The sequence below is a fragment of the Euwallacea similis genome, chromosome 33 (genome assembly GCF_039881205.1).
Source record: "Euwallacea similis isolate ESF13 chromosome 33, ESF131.1, whole genome shotgun sequence".
Taxonomy (NCBI): Eukaryota; Metazoa; Arthropoda; class Insecta; order Coleoptera; family Curculionidae; genus Euwallacea; species Euwallacea similis.
In genome coordinates this window covers 68123-93300 of record NC_089641.1, presented here as the reverse complement: position 1 = coordinate 93300, position 25178 = coordinate 68123, and the positions used below count along the sequence as shown (strand labels likewise).

Below are 25178 nucleotides of genomic sequence, written 5' to 3'. Positions count from 1 at the left end.
TACCAAGGTGCCGGATATTACTCTCGTATTAAATTTGTAATTAATTCGTCACATTCGGTTTAATATGCAGATTTTCCACATCTGCAATATTTTTAAATAAATAAATTATCCCATAGAAAAATAAAAGCTGAAGTGGTCACAGATAGAGATCTGCTCCATATTCACGAAGGTGGAACAATAACGGCCCAATCTTCACACGAGTTGGGAGCTTCTTGAAATCTATTAATATTGTAATCAGCTTGTAAATTAATATGAAACAATGTCATTATAATTTATTGCTTATGCTATAAATGTTAAATTGGCTTGCCCAACAGCATATAAGATATTAAGACATTACTGTAAAGAAGATACTGGACAGGAGTATGTAACTTCTTTTTATGCGACGATCTTATGGTTCGTGAGCAAAATCATTGTTTACCACACTACCAGATCATTTAAATACAATTTTCTGGCAAATTTTCAACATCTGAAGATTTTGAAGACGTAATTTTCGCTGTTTATTTCGCGCCGATATTTCGGGAACACGTGGAGCAATAGCGTTAAAATACAGTTCGAGTTAATCACTATATGAGCTGCACGCTGCATGCAACTTTAAGTGAAGTTTCGTTCAATTTTCAATTGATTGAGGTTCATAGACTCGAGAGACAAAATACAAAAAATCAAACCCATTTCATCCGTTTACAAAAAATTTTTATTATTAATTTGTAAAAAATAAGACAATAAAAAGAATTAATAATTTAGTCGATTAGGAAGAAAAATCTTTCAACAATTACACTAAAACAAACACTATTGCCTAAGAAAACCTCTGGCGAAATACTTGAAATAATATTTGAATAAAATCGGCTCCAACAACAATAAATATAAATAAAATTTAAATAATAATAAACAGTGGACGAAATAATTTCACGTAAGATTACTAGAACCACACCAATGTTTTACATTTAGAGTGCAGCGTTATTATTCATATAATGCATCTCTGTCTTGAGTATTATCAAATTTATTACTTCAGAACTAAAATAAATCTGAAACCTGGAAATGAACCATATAATACGATGATATTTTATTATTAGGAATGTTTTTGGATATGAATTTTGCAAACACACTTCAGGTCTGAAGGTACTTGAATCTGAAGATTGTTGGTATTTTGGGACGTTTGTGCTATACGTGGTGATATTTTGTAATAAAAAAACTGGCATATTACTACGGAAAACCTACATGAATTCTATTGTATTATTACGAGTGCCTAAAACGTCGCTTTTTGCCTAAATATGTCCGCATGATACTCAATCACCTCTAATGATACAGCCAAACATTAATACTACTATTAGTTAACATTAGGTAATAATAAAAAATCTATTTTCCTAACACGAATATATAAAGTATATCACTAGAATATTTTGTCATATTCGCCTGTTTTTCGAATTTGCATGTGAATATAAAACATTAAAGAAAATAAAAAATACTGGGAATAAATGACAAATGACGAAAATAATACCGAATCATTAAGTACAATAAAAGCGTTTATAGGGAAACCTATAAGCCACTTCTAAAGGGTGTTTGTCACCCGCTAATATTAAATAGTTTCATTGTCTATTAAATGCCATTAAACAGCCAGCGCTTTATGTGGTTTAGTCTAACATTAACGCACCCTGCATAATCTTCAAATAATGGGCACTAAAGTGTGCCCTATTAGTTCATATTTACAATTCCAAAACGATTCTTGTTAAAAATCAAATCTCAAAAAATGTTATTTGGCCACTGTTAAAAAATTGCACCACGCTTCCTGGAAAGTTTAATCTCTTGAATAAAGCTTGTAAAATTTGAATTCAAAGCACCCGAAATTGGGACACAACCCAATACAAGAAATTGTCACTTTTAAATATTGCAACTTATTCTCCACCTTACATAAACTAAGGCTGAGGTCATACACTAATTTTATTGTTCATGTTCGCGTCCTTGGAGACATCTTTCGCCGCTAATTCGGCGAAAGAGGTTTTGGGGGACTCCATAGGGGAGACTGGGGCTATGTTTAAACGAAGAGAAGGGTCGTCGAATTTGCTGTCTTCGTCTGTGCTGTCGATCGAGGAGGATCGTTCTGATTGGAGACGGATACCGGTACTTGGGCCGTTGGGAATGGAACGACGTTCTAGTCTAATTACCTGAATATAGAACAAAATGTGAATTTATGTTGAAGATGCCGCAAACAATGGAGACACCTAATTCGAACTATGTATGTGCAGTCAAAAAGACTTCAAAGTAAATTACATAAAAAAAAATTCATAGGAGTTTTTATAAAACCATGCATCACAGGGCATCTCGTCCATATCCTGTGTATGGCTAATAAATACGATCTAAACATGCTTTTCCTCAGAGCTGTCGATCATTGAGTTAAACTTAAATTGAAAAATATAATTCTGCTTCTGCCAACGCATTTTTCAAGATCTAACCGACAACAGGTATGAATAGTCATTAGTTTTAATATCTATTGAGTAATTTAATTATACAGTGCGTGTCTAAAGCCCCCTTCTCCCTTTCTAAATTAAAAACCGATGGCAGATACTGCTTCTTGATAAAAAGGTCGCAGCTGTAAGTTTCAAATTTGTTTAATTTGCCATCACGGATTTTCTTAAATCTTTCGGGAATTCTGATCTTCGTTTCAAACCTCCTTCGTTACGAGCTTGAGTCTTGTTGAAGCAGTGACGTATATCTTGATTTGCATTAGATTGAAGGCAGTAACGTGTTCCTATATCTTTTATTTAATCGTATAAGATACTAAGTAATTGATTGAACTAGCTGGGAATAGTTCGATTACTCCGTAACATTAATTCAATTCATGCAGGTCTTCATAGTACTGTAATTAATTATTAAATTTAACTACTTTACTTAAATAATCATCATAGATTACAGATTAATTGTCAACCGTGAGTATGTTACTATTTTTGACAAATTGCGACAGCTCTGCTCTTACCTAGGCATAATCACAACACCCTTTACAACGTTACGAAACACCTCAAACTTCTGAAACAACATCATTACTGCAAAAAGCACACATATGAAGTATTATAATAACTCCAAAGTTATGTACTGACCTACCCGAGCCATTTCCAAGGCTCAATTTCCGGACTGGTGATTGGCGTTGGAAACTAAATAAATGCCATGTTAAATACCGTTAGTGCACGCCAACGAGTTTAATTTGAATCGAGTGTCCTTTTTCTGTTCTGTGTATTAGAGGCAACGATAGTTTCCATTGACAACCACGAACAAACAAATCTATAATAGCAAACTAAAGAGACACTCATATCAAATAAATTCAAAGGCTTGTGTAGCAAATGAAATATTTACAGAAATTTACAGGTTAGTAGTTTGTATTGATCAGCATTGAAGCATGGTGCTTATTAATTCGGTAGTCTAATCGTTAAGAGCTCTCACCTCTGCCTGCAGATCTGCAACTTTGTCTTGAAGGTCTCTGACTCGATCACTGTCATCTACTGAATGGATTCTGAGCTCTCCTTCTGTAGCTATTTCTTGACTCTGTCCGAAAAAGTAATAAACATCCAAAATCAAATTCATACAAAATGACAAATTTACTCAATATACCTTTAATTCAAGTTGACTAATTTTCTGAGTGAGCTCAGCTACCGCTTGCGTCTTCTCAGCATCGCTAATTCGAGCCTTCATTAGCTCGTCCTGCATTTTGCTTTCAAGATCGGAGTATCTCCTTTGCTCCTCCAGGAGACGAGAAGCCGCTTCGCGGTCACGCAGTTCTGCTGCTTCCAAGGCTTCGCGTTGCTTCTTGATTTCTTCATCTTGACGGCGAAGTTGATTCGTGCCTACTTGGACTTGGGTTTCTAATTCCATGACCTAAACATAGACGAAATTGTTACATTACTTTGTTTCAGTTGAATTTTAATTGGAAGAAACATATAATCAATTAGGCATGAAATAATAGTATGCTAGTTTTCTTTCTTTTAAGGGCTAATTTTATTTGTTCGGCTCATGCAAACATTAGAATTCTGCTTAGAAATCTTTAAATGAGAACTGAGATTTCCCGATATCAACAGGAAATCAAATATCTTCTGTGAGTTTCTGTCGTATCTAATAGTTTCTACACCTTCGCCATTGTGTCAAAAATTTAGAAAATGACTTAATACCTTTAAACGTAATTCTTTAACCTCCGTCAGCGTCTCCATCTCTCTTATCCTAGTGGTCATAAGCTCCTCCTCTAGTTTTTGCACTTCGTTGTTTCTATTGCCGAACAATAACTTTTTCGGCGTACTAAGAGGGTCATTCGAAGTCGTTGGATCAGGTTTGTTTTTGTGATCCTATTGCAAATAAAAAAAAAACATCATACAGTTGGCTAAAATTTAATTCAATTTTGTAACATACCTGCAAATGCCTCTGCCACTGATTACTCAACTCGGACACCCTCTGCCTCAGATCTTTCAAAGATAAGTTAGCCTCAGCCTCCCTCAATTTCACAGCTATTAATTCCTCTTGAAGATGGGCCACGCTGTTATCAGGAGTAGTCTCTCTTAAAGTCTTTTTATCTTCTTCCAACTCATGAATTCTCGACCGTAAATCACGAATTAGTGCGTCATTCTCAGCCTCCCTTAATCTCACTTTAACCAACTCCTCCTGCAAGCATTCGATCATTTCTTCCCTCTGCTGCAGTTGCTCCTGCTTCAAGGTGATTTCTTCGATGGAGGATTGTCGAGAGGAATGCTGAAATATGTCTTGTTGTTTACAGAAAGTTTTCTAAAGTAAAATAACTTACCGTTTCCTCCATCATGAGTGACAAAGAGCGGATTTTCTCGTTTGCCAATGCTAGTTGATGCGTTGTATCCAGATGGGTATACCTCAGAGCTTCCAATTCTCGCTGGACCACGAAAGTGGTTTCTTCCTCCTCTGCTCTACTGACCTGCCCTCGTACTAGTCGATCAGCTAAAGCCTTGCTCTCTTCCTCCAACATTTCGCATCTATGGCGCAACTGTTTGTTTTCGGTTCGCAAACGCTGAAAATTTCGCGTTAAAATTTGCAAAGCAACACTTAATAAAGCCACCTTAAGTTCAGTCATCTCTTCTTGCTCCTTGCTCTTGATAACGTGATATTCCTTTTCGAGTTTCTTCATTTTTTTCGCATTATATTTCATATTATAGGCCATCTGCAGCAAACCCTCAGGATCAGCTTCAGCTTTGGCAGGTAGTTCTTTTTGAAAATACTGTAAAAATATTGTTCACGTCACCAGAAATTTCACTCAAATGAACAATAACCTTCAGCATCCCTTCCATATCCAGAGACATTAAGTCGTCTTTGCCCAAAATGAGCATTGACAAGGCGACTTTAAATATTATTTCCATTCCTTCGGAGAGAAATACATCCATGATCCTGCAGGCTAAAGGCAGGCTTAAGGCGGTGGTGAAAAGCGTCAAAAACCAACTGGAGGCGTACATTGAGGTGTGGAAATTCTGCGACTGAAAGTGCTGATTCAAGTCAGATAAAAGTTCGGCAACCAAGTTTTCAAGTTGGAACATGCACACTCCCAGTTCGGCCATGCTTGGTTTAAACATGTCGCGCATTCGATAGTCCTGCATGATTTTTACCAGTACTGCGAAGGCTTCTTCTTCGGGCATCTAAAAGATGGTTTAAAGAGGAGCTCATCAGAAACAACGGTGTTTTAATGTAAAGATAAACGAAATAACATCTTTTAGGTACGAATAAATAACGAACACAACTACACGTTGTACTCACCGTCAAACCTTCTTTGGAATTTGGTAGCGGCTAGGAAAAATTTTGAAAAATAAATTTTGAGATTCTCAATTGATAATATGTAAATCTATACCTATGCCGAATCTATTAAATGTGATGAGAGAAGAAATTGAGGACCGATTCAGATATTTTAATCCATAATATTAGATGATACAAGGAATAGGGTACAACTGATAAATTGTTTCGTTAAACATTATCATTAGGGAGTTTCGATGATAAGTGAGTGCTTTTATCCTTTAGCAACCCTGAATTTTTGCGTGACTCTTACCTGCATTAGGAGCAGTCCCACAATAAACCCAGACCCCTGGCAATATCCAACTTCGCGGTCATGCAATGAGTATGCTTTGATCACGTTAAATAGAGATTCTTGTCCTAGCCCATCTTTCTCTTTGAAGAAATCGTGCTCCGGGTAGGTGCGGGCTATATCCCGGCGAATGACTTTTTCACAAGGAGACTTTGTCTATAAATTCAAAAGACTAAAATCTGAGAGTACAGACATTTGAACGATTTTACCTTAATATATTCAGCATACAATTTTTTCTCGGGGGCATCCGCGGCCGAGCACAAGAGCTGCCACACTATCGCCCTGAAGTGTAGAGGAATTCCACGTCGGACTAGTTCCCGAATTTGGGAATTTTGCTTTTTCCACTGGTCTTCCCAGTTGTTGACGATATGACTCCATCTCGCCCACAGTTCTTCACCTTCTTCAGCACGATCTGTTGTGGAACTAGTTCCTGTAAATTAGAAAACAATGTCAGGTTTCGATAAAAAGAAATGCAAGTACTTTGTGGATTCAGTTTCTTCCTTCGAATTTTCATGATTGCTAGTCAAAAGTGTATTAACGACTAACACAAAGTGTTTGTTGTTGCCTGGCGCAATAAAACCCTAAAGGTTCTGCAGGTAGGTACTAATTTGACACGAAAGCGACTCACCCAGTCTCACGAAAAACACAGAATTAGCAATAATCCGTTCACAAACAGTATCCTCCATTAGATTCAAATTAAGCCGAACTTTAAATTGTCGTTTGAACTAACTATACCTGTCGAGGCATACAACATTTACTATACTTAAATGACTCAATTATTACTCCTAACAAACTGAATATATTGACTTGATGAGAGCCAGGATAGCATTTGCCAATTACTGTTATGAGACTACAATGCCGGTAATGGATTGTATTATCGAGTGAAAAATGACAACTGGTGCAGGCTGGCTTTGATAATTTTTTTTTTTATGACAAACGTCTTATCTATGTGGTGCCAAACGTGTTTCGTGTAGCACCGTTTGTGTATTAATTGGCGATTGTTGTTGCATAGGGGTCATCGCTGAGGAAAATTATTATTACACGACACAAAAATAGATTGCCAAACAGGCCTAAAGAAATGAATCATTTTGAGATTAAAGCCGACAAAAGTCATTGTTAATATGTAAGGAACTCTATGAGACTAATCCATTTAAATAAATATATATGTACAAGCGCTAATGTGTAGATAAATAAAAATACATCTTGCATAGATAACGCTAACGAGTATTCCCAATTGTTAGCGACTACCCAGTTCCCCTTCTTGATAAAGCAAACTTACCTAAATCGACAGTCATCATGCTATACAAGGCGAACATGAACAGAGCGCCCTTTTCCGAATTTGATGCTCAGAATTAGACGCTCACTAATAAGTTTAGTGATTTTAGTCGGTGATAAAACGCGTGATATTCGCACTACCGAACTTAATAATAATGGGAATTAAGACTTATCATCAAAAGTGTATCAAACAGATCGTGATATCTCTTATCACCTAAAACAGGTAAGAATAGATTAAGCTGCAAATATTTGCTTTGAGCAGCGGCATGAATATGGTTCGTCACTCGGTTATTGCCTATCGGAACTGTAATAAAAATCAAAACAATCCTAATTACCTTGCGAAATGTGTGACTTTTATTCAATGGTTGGTTCAACTTCAAAATAGAGAGCTTCGGACGTGCTTCGATTGCATTTTCAATTATTCCTGGCTGTTACTTTCTACCCAATTATTATTGTCGATAATGGAAACTAAAGAAATATTGATAGTGCTAGAACATTCACATATTAACGCGTTTACAAAGGGTGAATAAAATATCAACTAAAATATTGATATCTGATACTGTAAATCTTGTTGACTATTTGGCCAATGCGGTTTTTTCTACTTTGCACTTCTTACTTTTTAAATTCTATTTTAATAGATCCAGCTCTAAGCTCTGAATCATAGATCACTTTTTAGTTCCCAGTAATTGAGAATTCTCAATTCAAAGATTACTTATTCCTTCATAAAAGGGAAAAATTGACTACATTTCAGACTGTTCTGGACAGAATGGTGAACATAACTGATCAGAACGGAATTTGCTTTACAACTCTCTGTAGCGTCATCTAATTATAGGGTGACTAAACCATTGCTATTATAGGAAGTTTTTTGCCACATATGTATGATAATATGTTTGGGTACATATTTAGTTTATCCCTGAAATCCCAAATTTTGAGAATTGGAATTAGAGTTCGTTAAAGTATTACCTTATTAGAAACCAGAATCTTAGATTTTTAAAGAGATATTTAGTGATCCACAACCATAATTTCACGAAAAACGTATTTCTTCACTTATCAATTCGGTTTTTTCGACTTGGCGACGTTTTTCCACTTTTCACAATTACTTAATTTTTGTTTTTCTCGACTAGGCCCAATTTTTATTACCGACAATAGACAATTCGTTGAAAAAGCAAAAAGGGTAAAACCAATAATAACAGAATATGCGAATTGCAAGACGGAAAAAGATGGAAATGATAAAATTTATTGCAGGAATCGAAATAAAAGATGAAAATCAAAAGTAAGCAAAAAAGCTGAGTTTTTAATAGAATCATCAGCTTATTTTCTGCATTCTTGGATACCTCTTGAATTTCTGAGATCTGTTATAAATCAAAATAAATAAGTTTAAAATATCGGATCTGCATATTTGTGGCAATGCAAAAATGTTAAAAAAATTGGCAGCATATTTGTCTTACGGCCCCTAGATCCTCATCAATAAAAGACGAAAATAAGGTCGTTAACGCAGCAGAGGAATTTGGGTAATTCATCTTGTATAAAATATCCTACCTGACGTCAACGACACCTGACTAGTGTCGGAGCCCTTCCTGGAATGTCCGGAAGCGCCGCTTAAGGAACCGAGCGACTTAGCGTCGGCTTCAATAAGGCGATTAGCCGCCTCCAGCTTGGCTAGTAGCTCCAATTCGTGGGCAGGTACCGGTACTTGGGCGGTCTGTTGTTGGGGCGGAGGGCTTTCGCTTTCGGGTCTCATGGCTTCGGGCGGCATGGCCGCGAATGGGCGGCCATCGAGCGACTCAGCGGCCGAGAGACAGCTCAAAGAGTAGTTGACAGTCTCTGGCAGTGGGGCGCTGAAAGAGAAGAGTTATGAAAACTAAAGAAGTGTAATAGAGACTTACTTTAGATCTTCAAGGGCGGTTGACAGTACATCGTAGGGTTCCAACATGTTTAAACTAAAGGGTAGTCATTTGTAAACGTTTGTTTAGCAGAGATTCATATTAACCTTGGCAAAAACCATAACAATACTGAAAGGTATTTGCAGGCTAAATAAACTTGTACCAGCATAGTTCAGTTATCAATATCGGCTTAATTATTCCAGCAATTTATTAGCGACCGCATGTAAATTGATTGATAATAGTTTTTAGGAGATCTGGTACAAAAGCTAATGATTGGAAAAGTAGACAGGCATTATGAAGCAAAAATAACAGAAATCTTCTGAGCTGCAATGGACCTAGGCCAAAATTGGGTTTTCACGTAACATGGAAATTAAATTAATATAAATAATGCTAGAAGAATATTCGTATCTTAATGTGTGTTTACGCAGGATGAATAATACAATTAAAATAAATAGTAATTAATATAATTCTTGGCCGTTTGGTGAATGCGCTTTGCCATACTTAGCATAGTACTTTTTTCCGTTTTGGTGGTGAAGGGCATTAACAGCAGTTATTATAAAGAAGATTTTTCGACTACGGATATAGATATATTTTATTTATTATATTATTTTATATATATATATATAATTGTGATTAAAATAACAGATAGCAAAGGAACCAGAACGGCCACAACCATGGCTTTGACGCGGTTTGATTTCATGGCTAGCCAATAGTTACTGAAACAACGAGTTATTGAGTTCCTGTTTTAAGTCAATAAACGAGGCCATAAAACTATTCGGAGTACTCGTTTATCATTGCTTGATGGCGATTGTATATCTATACTTTTATGAGTTGCAGCTTTATGGAGAAACTGGTGCCAAACTACTTCCCTCGCATCGATGACCTGATGTAATAAATTTCAGCGCAAGTGATTTGTACAGCTCGATTACTTTGATTATATCATATAAAGAATAAAGTAGTTCCAACAGGGAAGGTTAAAAACACCACCTTCCGTTTCCCCAAAGGGAGCCATTAAAAATTCCGTTTTCGCGAAGAACAATTTTCGGGACGTAAAGCTCAAGTGGATGACATCGTTATATCACACCGTCTTCCTCTTGATTTCTCTTTTCCTTCGTTATGTGTGTTGACGTAATAAAATGTAACATTACGTCCTGGATTAAGGGGAATAAAACACTTTTTTCTTATCCTCGAAAGGCGTAACTAATCCCATTCACCCATCAGGAGTGCACGCACAAAAATAACCGTTAAAGGAACCATCAATCACGATAAATGACGTTTCATATTTTCATATTATGTTTGATGCATCGTCTGAATATTGAATTATGTTCGACACGTTCTGCATATAAACAAAATCGAGCGATTCCAAGCTGGAATACATTAGCTCGGCGTCGGGAGCTTTAATAGTCCTGAAATGGAATTTTATGCTATCGTTGTGTAACAGGAATGAATAGTCTTACTGTGGTCTTACGTGCTAAGCATTATAAGCAGATGCAGACTTTTACATCAAAGAAAGTCTTAATAATTATTTTACTCACTGAGAGTATTAACGAGAGATGTCTTTTTGAAGACGTCAACTTCGGGATTGTAATAAGTCACTTTCACAACTCTGAATATTACATCGCTTTCCACTTTACCTCATAGAAAATCCATTGTCAGTTAAATAATCAATTTCTCCACAAAAGAGCGAACGTTGATAAATTGATGCAATGTACACGCCCCGAAAAAATTTCTGACCCGGTCAATTTTTATTTAAATTTATTACAACACCCTGCATGTCATTCGGTGGTTTTTTGAATCGACCCCTCACCAGCTCCTCTAATACACTTTCTTGCAGCTACCTTTATCTGTTTTCAATTAATCTGGGATATTTTGAGACCATGATTTGAAAATTTCGGAAAACTTGCTATTTTTGATTGCTTCCATTGACTGCTCTGTGTATTGTTGATTGTTAAAAATCTACCAATTACAAGAAACAATTCCTAAAAGGTTTGATCCATCTATCTTTATCCGTGTGCCAGCACTTAAGCCTTCATGAGACAACGTTTTCAAAAAATAGTTTCGCTCGGTTTGGAGCCGTAAAACTCTACTTTTCCATATAGAACACCCTGTACATTATACGATTTTTAAAATTTTTACTCATTACTGCTGATCTGCCTAGAGAAATTCTTATTGCGGTTACATCGATCCCTTTCAATTTTTGAGTAATAAGGGGCTTAATAAGGACAGGTTTGGGATGTTTTTAGGACCAAACCGTTTATAAAAAAACGATGACATAGAGCCTGGATAGTGGTCACATTTTTGGTTTCTATGGAAATTAGCTGCATGTTAGTGCTAACAGCGGAATGATAATTTTATCCTTATAGGGAGGTTTACGCGCGATTCTCTTTAGAACCGATTGTTTAATGTCCAGTTACAGAGTGGCAACTGCCAGCGAACAACTAACTGGCAGATAAAGCATTTTTCAATCTAAAGTTAAAGCTTAAGCAATAGTTGAAGAAGGAACAGCTAGGTGATAGTTCTCATTTCATTAAAAAAATACTGCCACACTTTTTCAAAAAAATAAATCTTTTAAACCACCATCAATCACATTTCTGTATCAAATGCTGCTCTTTCAACTCGGCGACGTTTTCCCACTTTTCACGTTTACTTTATTTTTGTCTCCCTGGGATGAGTCCTTTATTTCGTTTTAGAGCAGCGAGGCGAACAGATCAAGTTTCGAGGGTATTGATTTATTGTGGCTAATCTGAGACAGAGATAAATTACTTCTAGGACTGGTATCATACAGCTTCCTCAATATCAAATCTTGATTATTTTAAGTGCGAGATTACACGGTTGGAGGGTGAAACTGAATTTTGATGCCGAGCACGAAGGAGCTTTAGATAGTGAGGGCATCTTGGGAAATAGTTCTCATGTTCAGTTTAGTATTTTTACAATATTTATCTTCAATTTTGTTTCCTAGTAAAGCAGTAAAATCCGCAATTTTCAGAGCAGATTGAAACATTCCTTTCCCAATTTTCCTACATACAAAACCGCCCAAGACATCGCGACATTTCCCAGAGTTAGGCCAGACTCCTTGTGATACATTTTATTTACGATTTCATTTCGGCCCCGCTCCGGGTTCCCCAAAAATTAAATAAAATGGCGAAACGCGACACTGTCGACATCTTGGCCTGTTTTATTGATGCCCTCAAGTCGTAACTTATTTACTATCGAATTTACGGACTCTACTAAAAATATATGACTGCTTCTTAAAGCCAAAAAACTGTAGCCTGTGACTGGAATTTAGAACGTGTCATTTAGCGATCTAAAAAGCAAAATTAATGCCCCCCAAAACTAAGCTTATTTGGGAGTTTACCCAACATGTCTGATCCATATGTTACGTTACGTCGTTCAAACCCGGACAGTACGAGTGGCTATTTGATTAGCAGTTATTAATCAAGGGGTAAACGTAACCGAGAACGTAAGGATGTTGGATTAGCTACGCTGATGAAAAAAAGCTTGTTTTATGTTTTTTATCGTTGATGTTTGCGACACGTTTTCCTAATTAAATCACCTGTTGTATACCTAATCAAGATTTAACAAAACATTCCCATACTTGCGAATTCTGTTAATGTATTGCGAAGTAATACATTGACAGAATTCTATAGGACTCATACATCATCCCCCATAAGCGAATTGCATTGCGTTTTTATCGTCGGTTGCCCGTCCCCCATTTTTATTAAAATCTATGATATTGAGGTTCTTAGGGATACATGAAGATAAATGTAGTTTAGCTGCAATACGCGTTTTCAATTATGCTGCCTCTTTCATCCCCATTTTCCATTTTCTGGTTTCTTGTTCAATCTTTTGATGCAGCTGCAGACAATTCTAGAATTAGGTGTATCCTAGGAAATTCTGTTTCCGCAGTTTTTCTTATGGAGCTCCTCTTTTATCAAAGGGCTGAAAAAATTTGTTTTCTGAATGCCCTGTTTCAGTTTACTAAATTTTCCATCCTCCCTAATGATTACAAAAATCAAAAAGTTACTTTAACTGCTAGACTACCTGAATGGAATTCCGAACAAAAGAGATAACCCGATTTTCACGGCTTAAGCCTGCGGGAATCGAGAGTTTGCAGACCGGAAACTCAATACCTTAAAAGGGGAACAATCAGGACCGCAAGCGGAGATTTGAATTTTTCAATTCTCGTATTTCATCGTAGTCTTTTAAGGCTTCAACTCCAACGTTTTCGGTGTTCTTCATAGTGATTTATGACAGATCAGCCCTTGAAGTATCTTAAAACTTCATAACTCCCAACAAAATTACTTCATATTTGTTTTCTTTGTTCATTTGGACCAACTTTCTTCATTAAGCTGCAAGCTAAGGTAAGTTAATGTTTACTTGAAAAGTTTTACATCGCCGTTCTTAATACGGCTATGTAAGATAGTTGAAATGAAATAAAATTTAATTATGTCCATGGATGCTGTTGTCCCTTTGTAATCGTTTAAGTGATGCTCAAATATTCATTATCACACAAAAAAACGGGGCTGAAAAGATCAAATCCGCTTTACCTTGAAGGAGTTCTTTGTATTAAAGATCCCACAGTTCCTTGGCAGTTCGATTAAAAAGGACCAAATATCGCTTGAATTAGTCTAATATCCAGAGCTTTATAGAATTCATTTTATTATAATTTCAATTTACGTTTGTTATTAAGCAACAAATAATAATTGAACGTGTAAAGTGATAAATGACAAATATTCTTGACGAGATGGCGAATATTCATCTCCTAAAACAAAAGTAAAATAAATACTAATAATTTCGAAAGTGCAGTGGCGATCTTTATGAAATTACAGATGGATGTATAATGACGATTTTTAAGATCAGAGGAATTTTTAAAAAAAATGAAAAATTGGCCTTAAAACTAGTGACGGAAATTGAGGGAAATCCCGCTAATAACAAGTCAATAGGTCTTGAACGTCTTTTACGATTAGGGTCTCAGTTTTTCACCCTGAAAGGGATTTAAACGGCGTGTGTGTTCCTTTTCCAAACGGTTTTTCTAGTTTATGGGCCCTTCCTGAAAGATTTTTCAGCTCTGAACGACTGAAACTGATGTAGGACTTACATAAAAATCTTCTTTAAGTAATCATGACATCTGTTTGTGAAATAAATTGCTTTATCACTGTCCCTTTACTTTTTCTTTCCTTATGTAGATGTAAGTAATTTAAGTCACAAAAGCATTCTTAATTACTATCAACAGGGTATGTAACAATAACACACAATTCCAGCATATTACAGTTAAATTTGCTGGATGTACTCAATTTATACGAAAACAATACTTTGCTGATTAAGCCCGGGGAATCATACACACTAGGCGACCCCATTTTACTGTAATTTCTGCATTTTGATAAATGTATTCCCTAAGCTAAAAGGCTTTGTTTAGAGTTATTTTGCCCGTTAGGGATACTGTGGACCGTTGTTGGGGCTTTGCATGAATTTATGCTTCAACTAAGTTTTAATAAAAGTTCGGTTAAAACCATAAAATCGAGATCAATTTTTTTCCGGTTTCGAGGTTCTCGCAAAACTGTGAGCGAAAATTGGGAATTTGAGTACATAGTGATAAATACTCATCCTACAAATATACAAAATTTTAAATTATATCTTCTATAATCAACAAGTCACGACTTCCTTACTAAAGTTAGTAGTTTACAACGTTTCGTCATTTTATATCATTTTTGGCAAACTGCACTGAGATCTAGATGGATCATATATAAAATATACCCAGCTATAGAGGGGAATTGACCTAGTTTTACGGGAATGTTACGATTTTATACCAGTTATGTGCGGCGAAATTGGGTAATAGAAGTTAATGAAGTAGAGGTCCCATTGAAGCTTCGACAAAGCGAAGCTCTGTTACATGCCTCTTGGATAAAGAAATATAGATTGCCGAATAAGGGGGGAAGAAAACCTCTAAAACTATCTATTAACATTCAAGCGTGTTGAGCTTCTGAGAAACATAAATCCAACTTCAGGAATATCTTCATTACAGCTTTTCATCTCTAACCTAGAATGCATGAAAAAAATATGAAGTCTGGCATGCAGCGATAAGCCAAAAATCAACTAGCAAATAAAAAAATCGCTTTTATATACCAACAGAAATTTTACAAAAACCTAGGAAGATGATAACAAAACTATGAAAACCATAAAGTCATCATTTTTTCCCTTTTTTTAACCCATTATATCTATTATGATACAATGCTTGCTTTGGCATGGCATGTTCCATATACCACTCTCGTCATGCAATTTTATTTTAAAAAATGAGACCCCGCCTTGTAATACGAAGCCTATAGTTAAAAATCCACACCTAAAGAGGTAGGGATAGGGGCAGTAGGAAGAAATGCAAAAAACCGTAAATGGTGCGAACATGTGAGTTTAATTGTCACGGGTCTTCAGGCACAGAGAAGAAAGAATCTAACAACTGACCATTAAAAAACTTTTCAAAGAAAATATTTGTAATATCTTGTTTTACTAGATTAGTAAAATAATGGAAACCCTTTGTAAAGACAAATTTATAGACACAAATCCGAAAAGCTTCAAAATTCTAGGTACTCTTTGAATCGTTAATTTAAATCATTTACATTCACTAAGAATTTAAAGGATAAAAGGCAATTCAGCAAGGACACTTACCGTTTTCTGCTTCTTCTCGAATACCAATATCTAGTAGGTACGAGTTTTTGCAGGACCATGCTGCGGTGTCGCTTTCGATTACATTTTCACTGCGTTTTTGGCGTTTTACTGAAGCCTCTAACGAGCCACTTTGGAACGGAAAATTCAATTTTGAAATAAAGCCTCAAATTTTAGTCCATTTGGAGGTCATTAGCGCCTCATTTCAAGTCAATTCGTGATTTTTTTGGGAGCGTATAGCATTATTTGATATCTTATAATTTTAAATTTCTTGACGAAATGGTCAAAGAGATTTTATACTAGCAGCGAGAATATTTCCTACGTCAGCGCTATTTATCAATCACCTTTGCACGATATGGATAATTTAGGTAGTTCTGACTTCTGATCCTAATAAAGATCTAATGTTAAAGACCCCTGACTTGTTATTTAAAGGAATCTCCACTCTGATGCACATTTTCACCAACCAACACCCTTTCCGACAAAAAATGGCAATTTAGGTGAAAAATTGCAGCCGAGCAAATAACTTTTTTCCGGTGTTCGTGCAGCGCTTTTCCTTAAGGATTTTCGTACTTTTCAGTCGTACAAAAGCCCCGGATTTGTATGCTGGAAAACGTAATTTTCTCCAGATCCACTTAAATTGTGTTTTGCGTTGTGTAGTGTGTGCCTAAAACTTTTAAGCTGCAGTCTCCAGGGAGTGGGCAGCAAGAAAGCTTCGTAGTTTTGGGCATGCAGTGAAAATTGCTTAAAAATAAGCTTTTAAAATCACATAATAGTGAAATAAAATCCAGAAAATGTATTTTAGATTATGAGTGACACAAAGCACATGCCTGCGAGTGATAGCAGGAGGCAAAACTGCCAATAAATGGGAACATTCAGCTGATAAACTGATATGTTGTCAGTAATGGGACGTAAAACAGTAATGCATTTATCGTTTGTAGTCACTTTATGGTTACATCTGGCAACGGAAATTTAAAACATATGTAAACACTTACTAAATTAAAAAAACTTAAACAAAAAGTGCAACAAACAACGAATGCTTAGTTCAATAAAATATCATTACTTTTTTAAGCTCAAGATGGTTCTCACACGATAAACTAATTGATGCCACGATTCAGTGTAAAAACGCTTTAGACTACTCAAAGCTTTGATTTATTGGCCGAAAAATAAAAATAATTAAATCTTTAAGTCTCCTTTGGTATGGAATGAATAAAACATTAATAATTAGTGGCACTGCTGCCACATTCCAAGAATGTGGGTCGATAGTAATTTACCTAAGCAACAGCTTGACGGATTTATAGGGCAAAAGTGGAGTTACTTTGTACCTTTGAAATGTATTGATCACACGACAAAAAATATATAGACTCTTGTAATGGAACCCTTATCCATCCAGTTCAACACACATTTGAGCGACCGAAAACCTACCAGGGCGGAGCAAAAAATAAAATCATATTTTGCAACTCAAATAAACATGATTTGGATATATTAAATCTGAACTGTATACGTCTTTATTTGTACTGTATTCCTTCTTATGAGTTCTGATTCAAATGTGTACTTGCCAAACGTGCCAGGAAAACAGTGTACTTCAACATCCGAAGGGATATTAACTCTCAAAGTAGTTGTTTCTGTTTGCTTCCTTCTCAAATCCTTTTCTAGTCTATATTTTACTACAACCAATGGAAAAACAACTATCGACAAAAAAACTACAAAAATTTCCAGCTTTTTCACATGTAAGGGAAACTTAAATCTCTACTCTACAACTGTCACAAACAATAATAATCATATCGACAATGAGACAATTATCTTGGTTCGATGACCACGCGATTCGTCCCGTTACTACTACCATAATAATCAAAGGCGAATTGACTCATGCTACTAACCGGGTATGTAAAAAGAAACCAAAAGTACAAGGTACCACCTGTCAATAACGGTTCAGACAAATGAAACGTTGAAAGTTGAATATCTCGAAAATGGTAGCATGCCCATTACAAAGAGGAGAAAGCTAATAAAAACTCAGAATATGGACCACGACTGCAGCCTCAGGAGTGAACATTGTAGAGCATTGAAAATTGAAGAGTAATACCAAAACTGATATTACTTTTCATTTCTAGAGGCAAATATCTAGGGCTTCATTTGCCTATGCAAACAGCCCTATTTTGCAACAGGAGGCGTGCATATTAAACGAATTCTTTAACCTGGGGACGTGCTCATAAATAAAACAAACTACAACTGGAATTACTCGGCTTAAGAGGCTTAAGCCCAACAAACAATGCCCGGCCTCGCGGGCTTGAATATGATGTTCTCTTTTTGCTAAAAAGGAAACTGTTGGCGTTTGCACGTGTGCAGCTAGTTTAATTTCATTGCAAGATGTAGGCAACATTAATTTGTGAATACGAGATCAACTTCCTCTTATTATTACAACCTGTACATGTGAGATTACCAGGCAAGATAATACTAATTATGCATGTTGAACCTCAATAATTTACATTTCTGTCACTACTGTCATGGCTTTCATGACCCTTTGCAAAACATTACTCCCAAAAGTCTTTAATCGTAACGTTAAAATCTTCCTTTTTCAGGCTAAAAGATCCTGCTCATGTGATCGCAAAAACTCTGAGGACGCCGAAGAAAGTAATAGTGATAACAAATTTCCAGAGCCGCTACTGGTTACTCTGGAGACTCCTGAAGATATTAAGAAGAAGGTACTGGAGAGATGTACGATTACTATTCAGGGGCATGAAACCTACGAGTTGATTAATGGAAGGCCTTTGGAGTTTATCAAGATGAGGAGGGCTAGAATCCATCAACCCACTAAAAATGTTCAGCAACAAGGTATACACGTGGGGAAAATTCGTCGGAAAATGTCTTCATTACGCATTAAGTTATCTGTGAATTTAATCCAATTGAAATGCTTTATTTATGTATCAATTTTGTATCCACTCACATAATATGTAAATAGAATTCTTTCCCACGAGGCCTTTTAGGAAAATGAAAGATAAACGTGCGTGTGGGAACGAAAACGTAGCGAACTTGGCATTAGTGGGATGTTTTATACACACTGTTAACTTCTTTTACTATATTAAGCCCATCGGGATTTTTCTTCGATTTGTTTTTAGGGACCAGTAATTTGGGCCATTGGGTAATCGATTTCAATACCGAAAAGCGCTGGGAAAACCCCTTGATGGGGTGGTGCTCTTCCGGGGACCCACTATCGAATCTCGAAATCCAGTTTTCCACTAAAGACGAAGCCATAACATTCTGCCAGATGAACAAATTACCATATTGGATCCAAGAGAGCAAGACTCATAAGAAGCTCAGGGTCAAAAGCTATGCCCTTAATTTCCATCACAATCGTCGAACGAGAGTCTCCACAAAATAACCTTTTAACTTCTTTTTGTGCAAGGTCGCTGATAAGCCTGAAAACAGTCGATTATAGGGGAAAATATACAAGGTATCGAAAAAAGTTGTGTACAAAAGTTTTAGAGTTCTTCAATGTCTACTAAGAGGTAATAATTTTAATTATACTGGGTTGGTTGTAAAGGCGTGGCACACCAAAATTGCATTTTTTAAATGAAACACCCCGTATATTATTAGATATTTCAATTCTTCTCTGAATTTTAAGCAAGATTTGTAAGAAGCATAATGTACCTAAATTCAATCGTTTCCGGGTTATCGAGTTTTGAAAATAAACAATATTGTTTTAAAATCTATTGAATGAAGAAGTTGGAAAAAATGTTTGTTATGATTGTTTGGAATCATATTTTATAAGATGCTCAAAGTGTTCATCATTGACATCCTGACAATAATGAATTCGCTGAACAAAATTTTGCACTGCATTTAGAAGAGGGTTTTGAGGAAAATTATTAATTTCATGCACTATCCTTGCTTGCAACTCTTCGAGATTTTATGATCTGTGATGCAATTCATTGAACATAATCACCACTTGAGCAAAACTTCGTGTTCTATCACCATACACTATCATCATTATATTTTCGATACGTTCGGTTTCTCACTCAAACTTGCCATTTTGCACAAAAACTGTTGACACTAAATGAATGTTTAACATTCGTTGGCATGGTAACATTTTAAAATAAAAGAACAATGCTGCGTTTCTAAGGTACCTTGATGAAGTACCTATAGAATTTCGTTTTGAGCGTCTTATAAAATATGATTCCAAATAATCATTTTTTCCAACTTCTTCATTCAATAGATTTTAAAACAATATTGTTTATTTTCAAAACTCGATAACCCGGAAACGATTGAATTTAAGAACGTTATGCTTCTTACAAATTTTGCTTAAAATTGAAAGAATTGAAATTTTGATTAATATACAGGGTGTTCCTTTTTAAAAAATGCAATTTTGGTGTATCACGCCTTTACAACCAACCCAGTATAATTAAAATTATTACTGCCTAGTAGACATTGAGGAACCCTAAAACTTTTGTATGAAACTTTTTTCGATACCTTGTATATTTTCCCCGATAATCGACCTTTTCCAGATTTATCAGCGACCTTGTATATTAAATTATTACCACAATTATACAACTCTATCTTTATGAAGTAATCCAAATTTATTTCAAAGGCATAATGATTAAGACGTTCATTTCCAGGCTTAGAATAGTTATTGATAGCCGACTTAAAGGTAAAATATATTTAATCCAATGGAGTAGGTTTGCCAATTGGAATGGAGAAATGGGTCACCGGGGTTATAGAGTGTTCAATTAAGCTAATTAATACCGAATTATTCGGAGCACGGTGAATGTTAGGAGGGTCTTATGGCGCCATTGTTTAAATGATTTATTTGGACAAGTTTATCTATTTAATGGTTTAATTGGCGTTGGGAAACCGTTTCAGGTTTCAGTTCAGAAGTATCATATTTTTAGAGAAGTTTTGAATTATTTCAAAATCTCAGTCAAACTCAAAACGGACTAGCTATAAAATGAAAAAAAAACATTAAGAAAAAGGTGGTTTAATAAAACCAGACTTACGGGCTGAAGTTACTTAATTAAAAGTTTAATAGAAAATTAGAAACATGTGAGTTATATGCATACAGCCTCGCAGATAACTCCAAAAGAAGAATTCTCAATTTTCAAGATTTTTTGGAATAACTTGGTTTTGGTTTATGAAACTATTTATTTCGTTATTGGCAATTCGGCCCAGATTTCTCTACGTTATCTTTTGGACTGTGTTAACTTGTAAAACGAAATGTGTACCGAAAACGCAAGAAATGTACCAAAAATAAAGAACAGATTTAAGTACCATTTTGAAGAAAAATGTTGCAACAACAAACAAAGATAACATAATCCTATTGGTACCCACGCACCGAAGCTCAACACCCAACAAGAACGACCTTGATTCATTCGCGTTGCTTAACGTTGGTACCGCTATATTTGGCAACTCGAATGAGTTTAGATAAAGAATGTTCAATGTCCCAGCTTCCTTGAAGTTAAAATATGCATTGTTTGGTCTCCAAGTGCAATATTTGCGTAGTGTTGTTAAGCTAATAATTAGGGATAAGAAATGATGAAATATGTAAGGTGGTACGGAGGGGCAAACCAATAGTGGAAATGTGAGGCACACCTTAAGATTTCTTGAAAATATATAAAAATGTGAAAAAAGTATAAAAAGGCAAGAAAATATAGTAAATGTACAAAAATGTGGTAAACTTGAAAATGCAGTTTAATGTAAAACTACAGAAGGCGGGAGAGAATACTAGAAAATGTCAGAAACTACTAGAACAAATCTTAAGAAATGTGTTTGTTACAATCTTACAATTTTTGCATTCTAATTATTCAGTGAACAAATTTGTCATCTTTGTGAATGTAATCGAATAATGTAGGCAAAAGGGGAGTGGCTGGAGCAAGCAATCCTGAGAGCACTCTAGAAACCTTTTTAGCATCCTCAATACTATAAATAAATGTTATGTTTCCAACGTTATACTTGCACCCTATTTAACCTAAATTTATACCTTAACAGCATTCGAATCTTCCACACGAAAAAACTCTTTTTGCGCGAAAGTTTTTTCCAGTAATTAGGGGTTCTTTGTCACGGTTTTGAAGCAATTGCCTTTGCTCTTAAGTAATTCGACCATTATCAACTTTTGGTCATACGCAAATTCGGTAACACTTTAATATTTACATTTTTTAATTTTAACATGAGGTATCTGTCGTACAGCTGTGTGCCTTTAATTATACAACACCCTGTCTAACAAAAATAATAAAGTTGGTACAATGGTAAAGGAAATTAAGGAAGGAAATTATGAATGTAACGCTTTAGAAAAACCTAAAAAGGAAACATAAATTTCCAGGCCCGAATACCAACGCTCCCAAATCCAGAGATATCATTCGACATAAATCATGTAAAAGTAACGTTACCAGGGCCACAAATCAAGCTGTCATCCAAAACACCCCCGCAAGACGAATTGAATTTTCCGATCCGGTGCACCAGGTCGGCTAGTTGTCGCGAAGACGCCCGTCGCGACGCCCGGTGCCAGAAACTGGATCCCCGGATCCGCTCTGCGAACGACGACGACTCGTCGAGGTTGGAACAAAAACCCTCGCATCCAGAGGAGATCGTGAGGGATCGGCGGCCCGCGGGTCAGCCTCCGAGCGGAGCCGATCGATAGGGGGTGATGGTTAGGGAAGGGGGTAATTATCACACCACGCATCAAAAATGTCACAGGAGAGTGTCGTTTGGCCTCGTTGACAGGAGGGTATTAATTGCCCAGCTTTTATGGGATATCGATCCTGGTTTCAATTCTCTACGTGTTTTATTTGTGTATTTTCTAATTTCCCAAATTAATGTGCGGTTTCAATCGAAAGTATCTTTTTCCCTTCAAACCAGGATGGCGCTATCATACCGCCATCTCGCGATTCCTCCCAGGCTTGCCTGAAGTATGGCATGAAGTATGACAAACTTTGGCGTCAAAAACGACTTTGAGTTATCTTTGACGGCAGAAAGAAAGTCAAAACCAACTCTTTAATGACACTTTATTTTGTGAAACTTTTTCGCATGTCTTTAAAAACAAATGATAATCGCGACGTTGCCGTTTCCTGGGATGATTCTAATTGGCGCAGGCAGGTACCCTAATTATCGCTTAAATTTACCCTCGGTAAGACACGAAACAAAGTTATCCAATTTACATTTACTTCAATTTCAATTTGCCAAATCGCCCCACATGACACGGAAGATCCTAAAGAATGGTCCCTTAAAGTAAGTTCGTGCATTTTAATAATGCATGAAGTTAGTTCCACTATTATAGATCGAAAGGCGACTGTTTATCCAATAACTTCCTGTAAATGTTTCGAGTTCATCCCTTCGGACGTTTATATAGAGGAAATATAACCTACAAGGTTAGGGTTATATAGGATATCTTTTAAGGGACATATTTCGTAACACGAACACAAAGGGCGGTAAGTTTGGAGTTTTACAAGTAATTATTACTTACCTTAATTGCCGATAAACTAGGGGCGGAAAGCTAGATTCAGATTATTAGGGTGGGCGTCATGACGATCCTTGGGAGGGACCTGAAATAACAGTTATTTACGTGTAGAGAGTAGAAAGAAGAAGATTGAGCCCGCAGCCGAAATTTAAGGCCACATGAGAGCCTTTTTTCGGCCAGAGCTTAATCCTTCATTACGCCCGTCATATGTATAACGTTTTACGAACAAATGATATTTTTTCAATTTTCGACGCGCAAGAAGAATAACATTACATGTAGTTAATTCATTAAAGGCGATTAAAAATTTAATAGTTATTTTTTTACTTTACGGCTCGGTGCCACGAGCGACTGGCTTTTTTGTAACTTACGGCCCGTTGCCATGAGCGACGGGCTGTAAAACTATAACGTCCGCTGGTCGCTATCTCATTGTTTCGGCCATGGAAACTAAGATGTAAACAAACATTTTCAATCCATTTGCGCGTGAAAAAAATTAACCGTAGGTTCAGGTTTGTGTTCGTGTAACCAAAGAAAGGAGATGTGTTAAGGCAAAGAAGGAAAACAAACACCTTTGAAATCTGCAGCAATAAGATGGGAGACTTAAATCGACAATCTCTGCGTATTAGCAACTGCCTATTTCCAAAATCGTCAAGTATTATGTTGTCGAAAGCAAGATCCTCCAACGCTGAACCTCTACCTTGATTGATGTTATTTGAGTGCATCAGCCTCTAGAATCGCAATTTATGTACCTCGAGAGTAAAACAAATAAAGGAAAACTATCGAAAGGGAAACCCGATAAAATAATTGATGGCATACGAAGGACGCAAATGAGTTATTGACAAACATCCCCGGAACGAGAGAAAAGTGAATCTCTTTTTCGGGGCAAGGTCCTTGAATAATGTTTATCGAAACACATTTTTAGTTTGTTTATATAAAGGATAAAATATCTGGAAAATCTTTCAGTTGCTCAATTGTACGATAGAGACAGTTTCCAACTGACTGGAATCTTTATCTCTTTTTGAGGGGCGACAGAAGTAGTTTTCTTGTCTTTAGAGCTTGTCTTAATAAATTAAGGCAGCGTTAAATCTTTCCGCGTTTATCAGGAAGGAAAGGCGCTTAGGATCAGTTTATCTGTTCGTTAGGGGCTAATTTTAGTCGCCGGCTAAATGCTATTAGAGTCGCGGTTAAAGTAAATATAGAGCCTATAAGTAAACGGAAAAATAATTGGATATGTACCTTACCGCAGGGAATTGAAGGAATTCTGTTAATAGGTAAAGAGATAAGTGACTTTCACAGCCACATGTATGATGGTAAACCTGTACCTAAAATTCTTTATACCACACTGTAATTTTGCTAAATATCACTAAAATATTTCTCATTTTCTTCATATGCACGACACTACGGCTTACAAAACCTCTGCTAAAAATGGCAAATTTGTATCTATTTAACCGGTTTCGGAGATCGCAACAGTGGTTACATCTTGGCATGAAGATGATACATTCTGTATAAGGTACAATGAATAAATCTCCCCTCTGAATACATAAAAATGTAGCTTCATGAAACTGAAATCAGAAACGTGCTGGAAGCGAAAACGCCGAAAACTCATGGTGATATGACGATGCGAAAAAAGTACCTTTCCAAGGCTCCACGACCATAACTGAAGTATCTACGGTCAACATATGACTCCATTGGACCGATAAACAGCACATTGAAAATTTCGATTTTTTTTTCGAAAAATGTCAAAGGGGGAGACGTCCATTTTTTGCCATTTTTAAAATTTTTGAACCACGATAACTCGACCAGACGTGGGGTAATGGCTTTAAAAACCAGCTCAAATTAATCGTCTTAACTAGCTCCA

General features: G+C 36.2%; 1 protein-coding gene across 7 annotated transcripts; it reads right to left on the bottom strand.

Annotated features, from left to right (window-relative positions):
• Nucleotides 1-694: 694 nt before the first annotated feature.
• On the bottom strand, nucleotides 695-22408 carry Evi5 (ecotropic viral integration site 5). 7 transcript variants are annotated; one of them, XM_066404230.1, is made up of 15 exons: nucleotides 22257-22408; nucleotides 15889-16016; nucleotides 8885-9183; nucleotides 6280-6500; nucleotides 6035-6226; nucleotides 5749-5778; nucleotides 5271-5630; nucleotides 5060-5218; nucleotides 4775-5011; nucleotides 4387-4722; nucleotides 4152-4322; nucleotides 3598-3861; nucleotides 3430-3531; nucleotides 3090-3143; nucleotides 2021-2159 (listed from the first exon to the last, which is right to left on the bottom strand). In XM_066404230.1, the coding sequence occupies exons 2-14, from the start codon at nucleotides 15945-15947 to the stop codon at nucleotides 3090-3092; spliced, it is 2484 nt and encodes an 827-aa protein (XP_066260327.1). In that variant the 5' UTR covers nucleotides 15948-16016; nucleotides 22257-22408; the 3' UTR covers nucleotides 2021-2159. The 7 variants fall into 7 exon arrangements, with proteins under 7 accessions (XP_066260325.1, XP_066260326.1, XP_066260330.1 ...); XM_066404231.1 differs by having other exon boundaries at nucleotides 2028-2159; nucleotides 3094-3143; XM_066404228.1 differs by lacking the exon at nucleotides 3090-3143 and having other exon boundaries at nucleotides 695-2159; nucleotides 22257-22407.
• Nucleotides 22409-25178: the final 2770 nt, after the last annotated feature.

Coding starts and splice junctions, on each gene's coding strand:
- Evi5 (XM_066404228.1), bottom strand. CDS start 15,947: ATGGTCCTGCAAAAACTCGTACCTACTAGATATTGGTATTCGAGAAGA. Junction 5,219..5,270: donor ATATGGAAGGGATGCTGAAG/GTTATTGTTCAT, acceptor ATATTTTTACAG/TATTTTCAAAAAGAACTACC. Junction 2,160..3,429: donor TTGCAGATCTGCAGGCAGAG/GTGAGAGCTCTT, acceptor TTCTATATTCAG/GTAATTAGACTAGAACGTCG.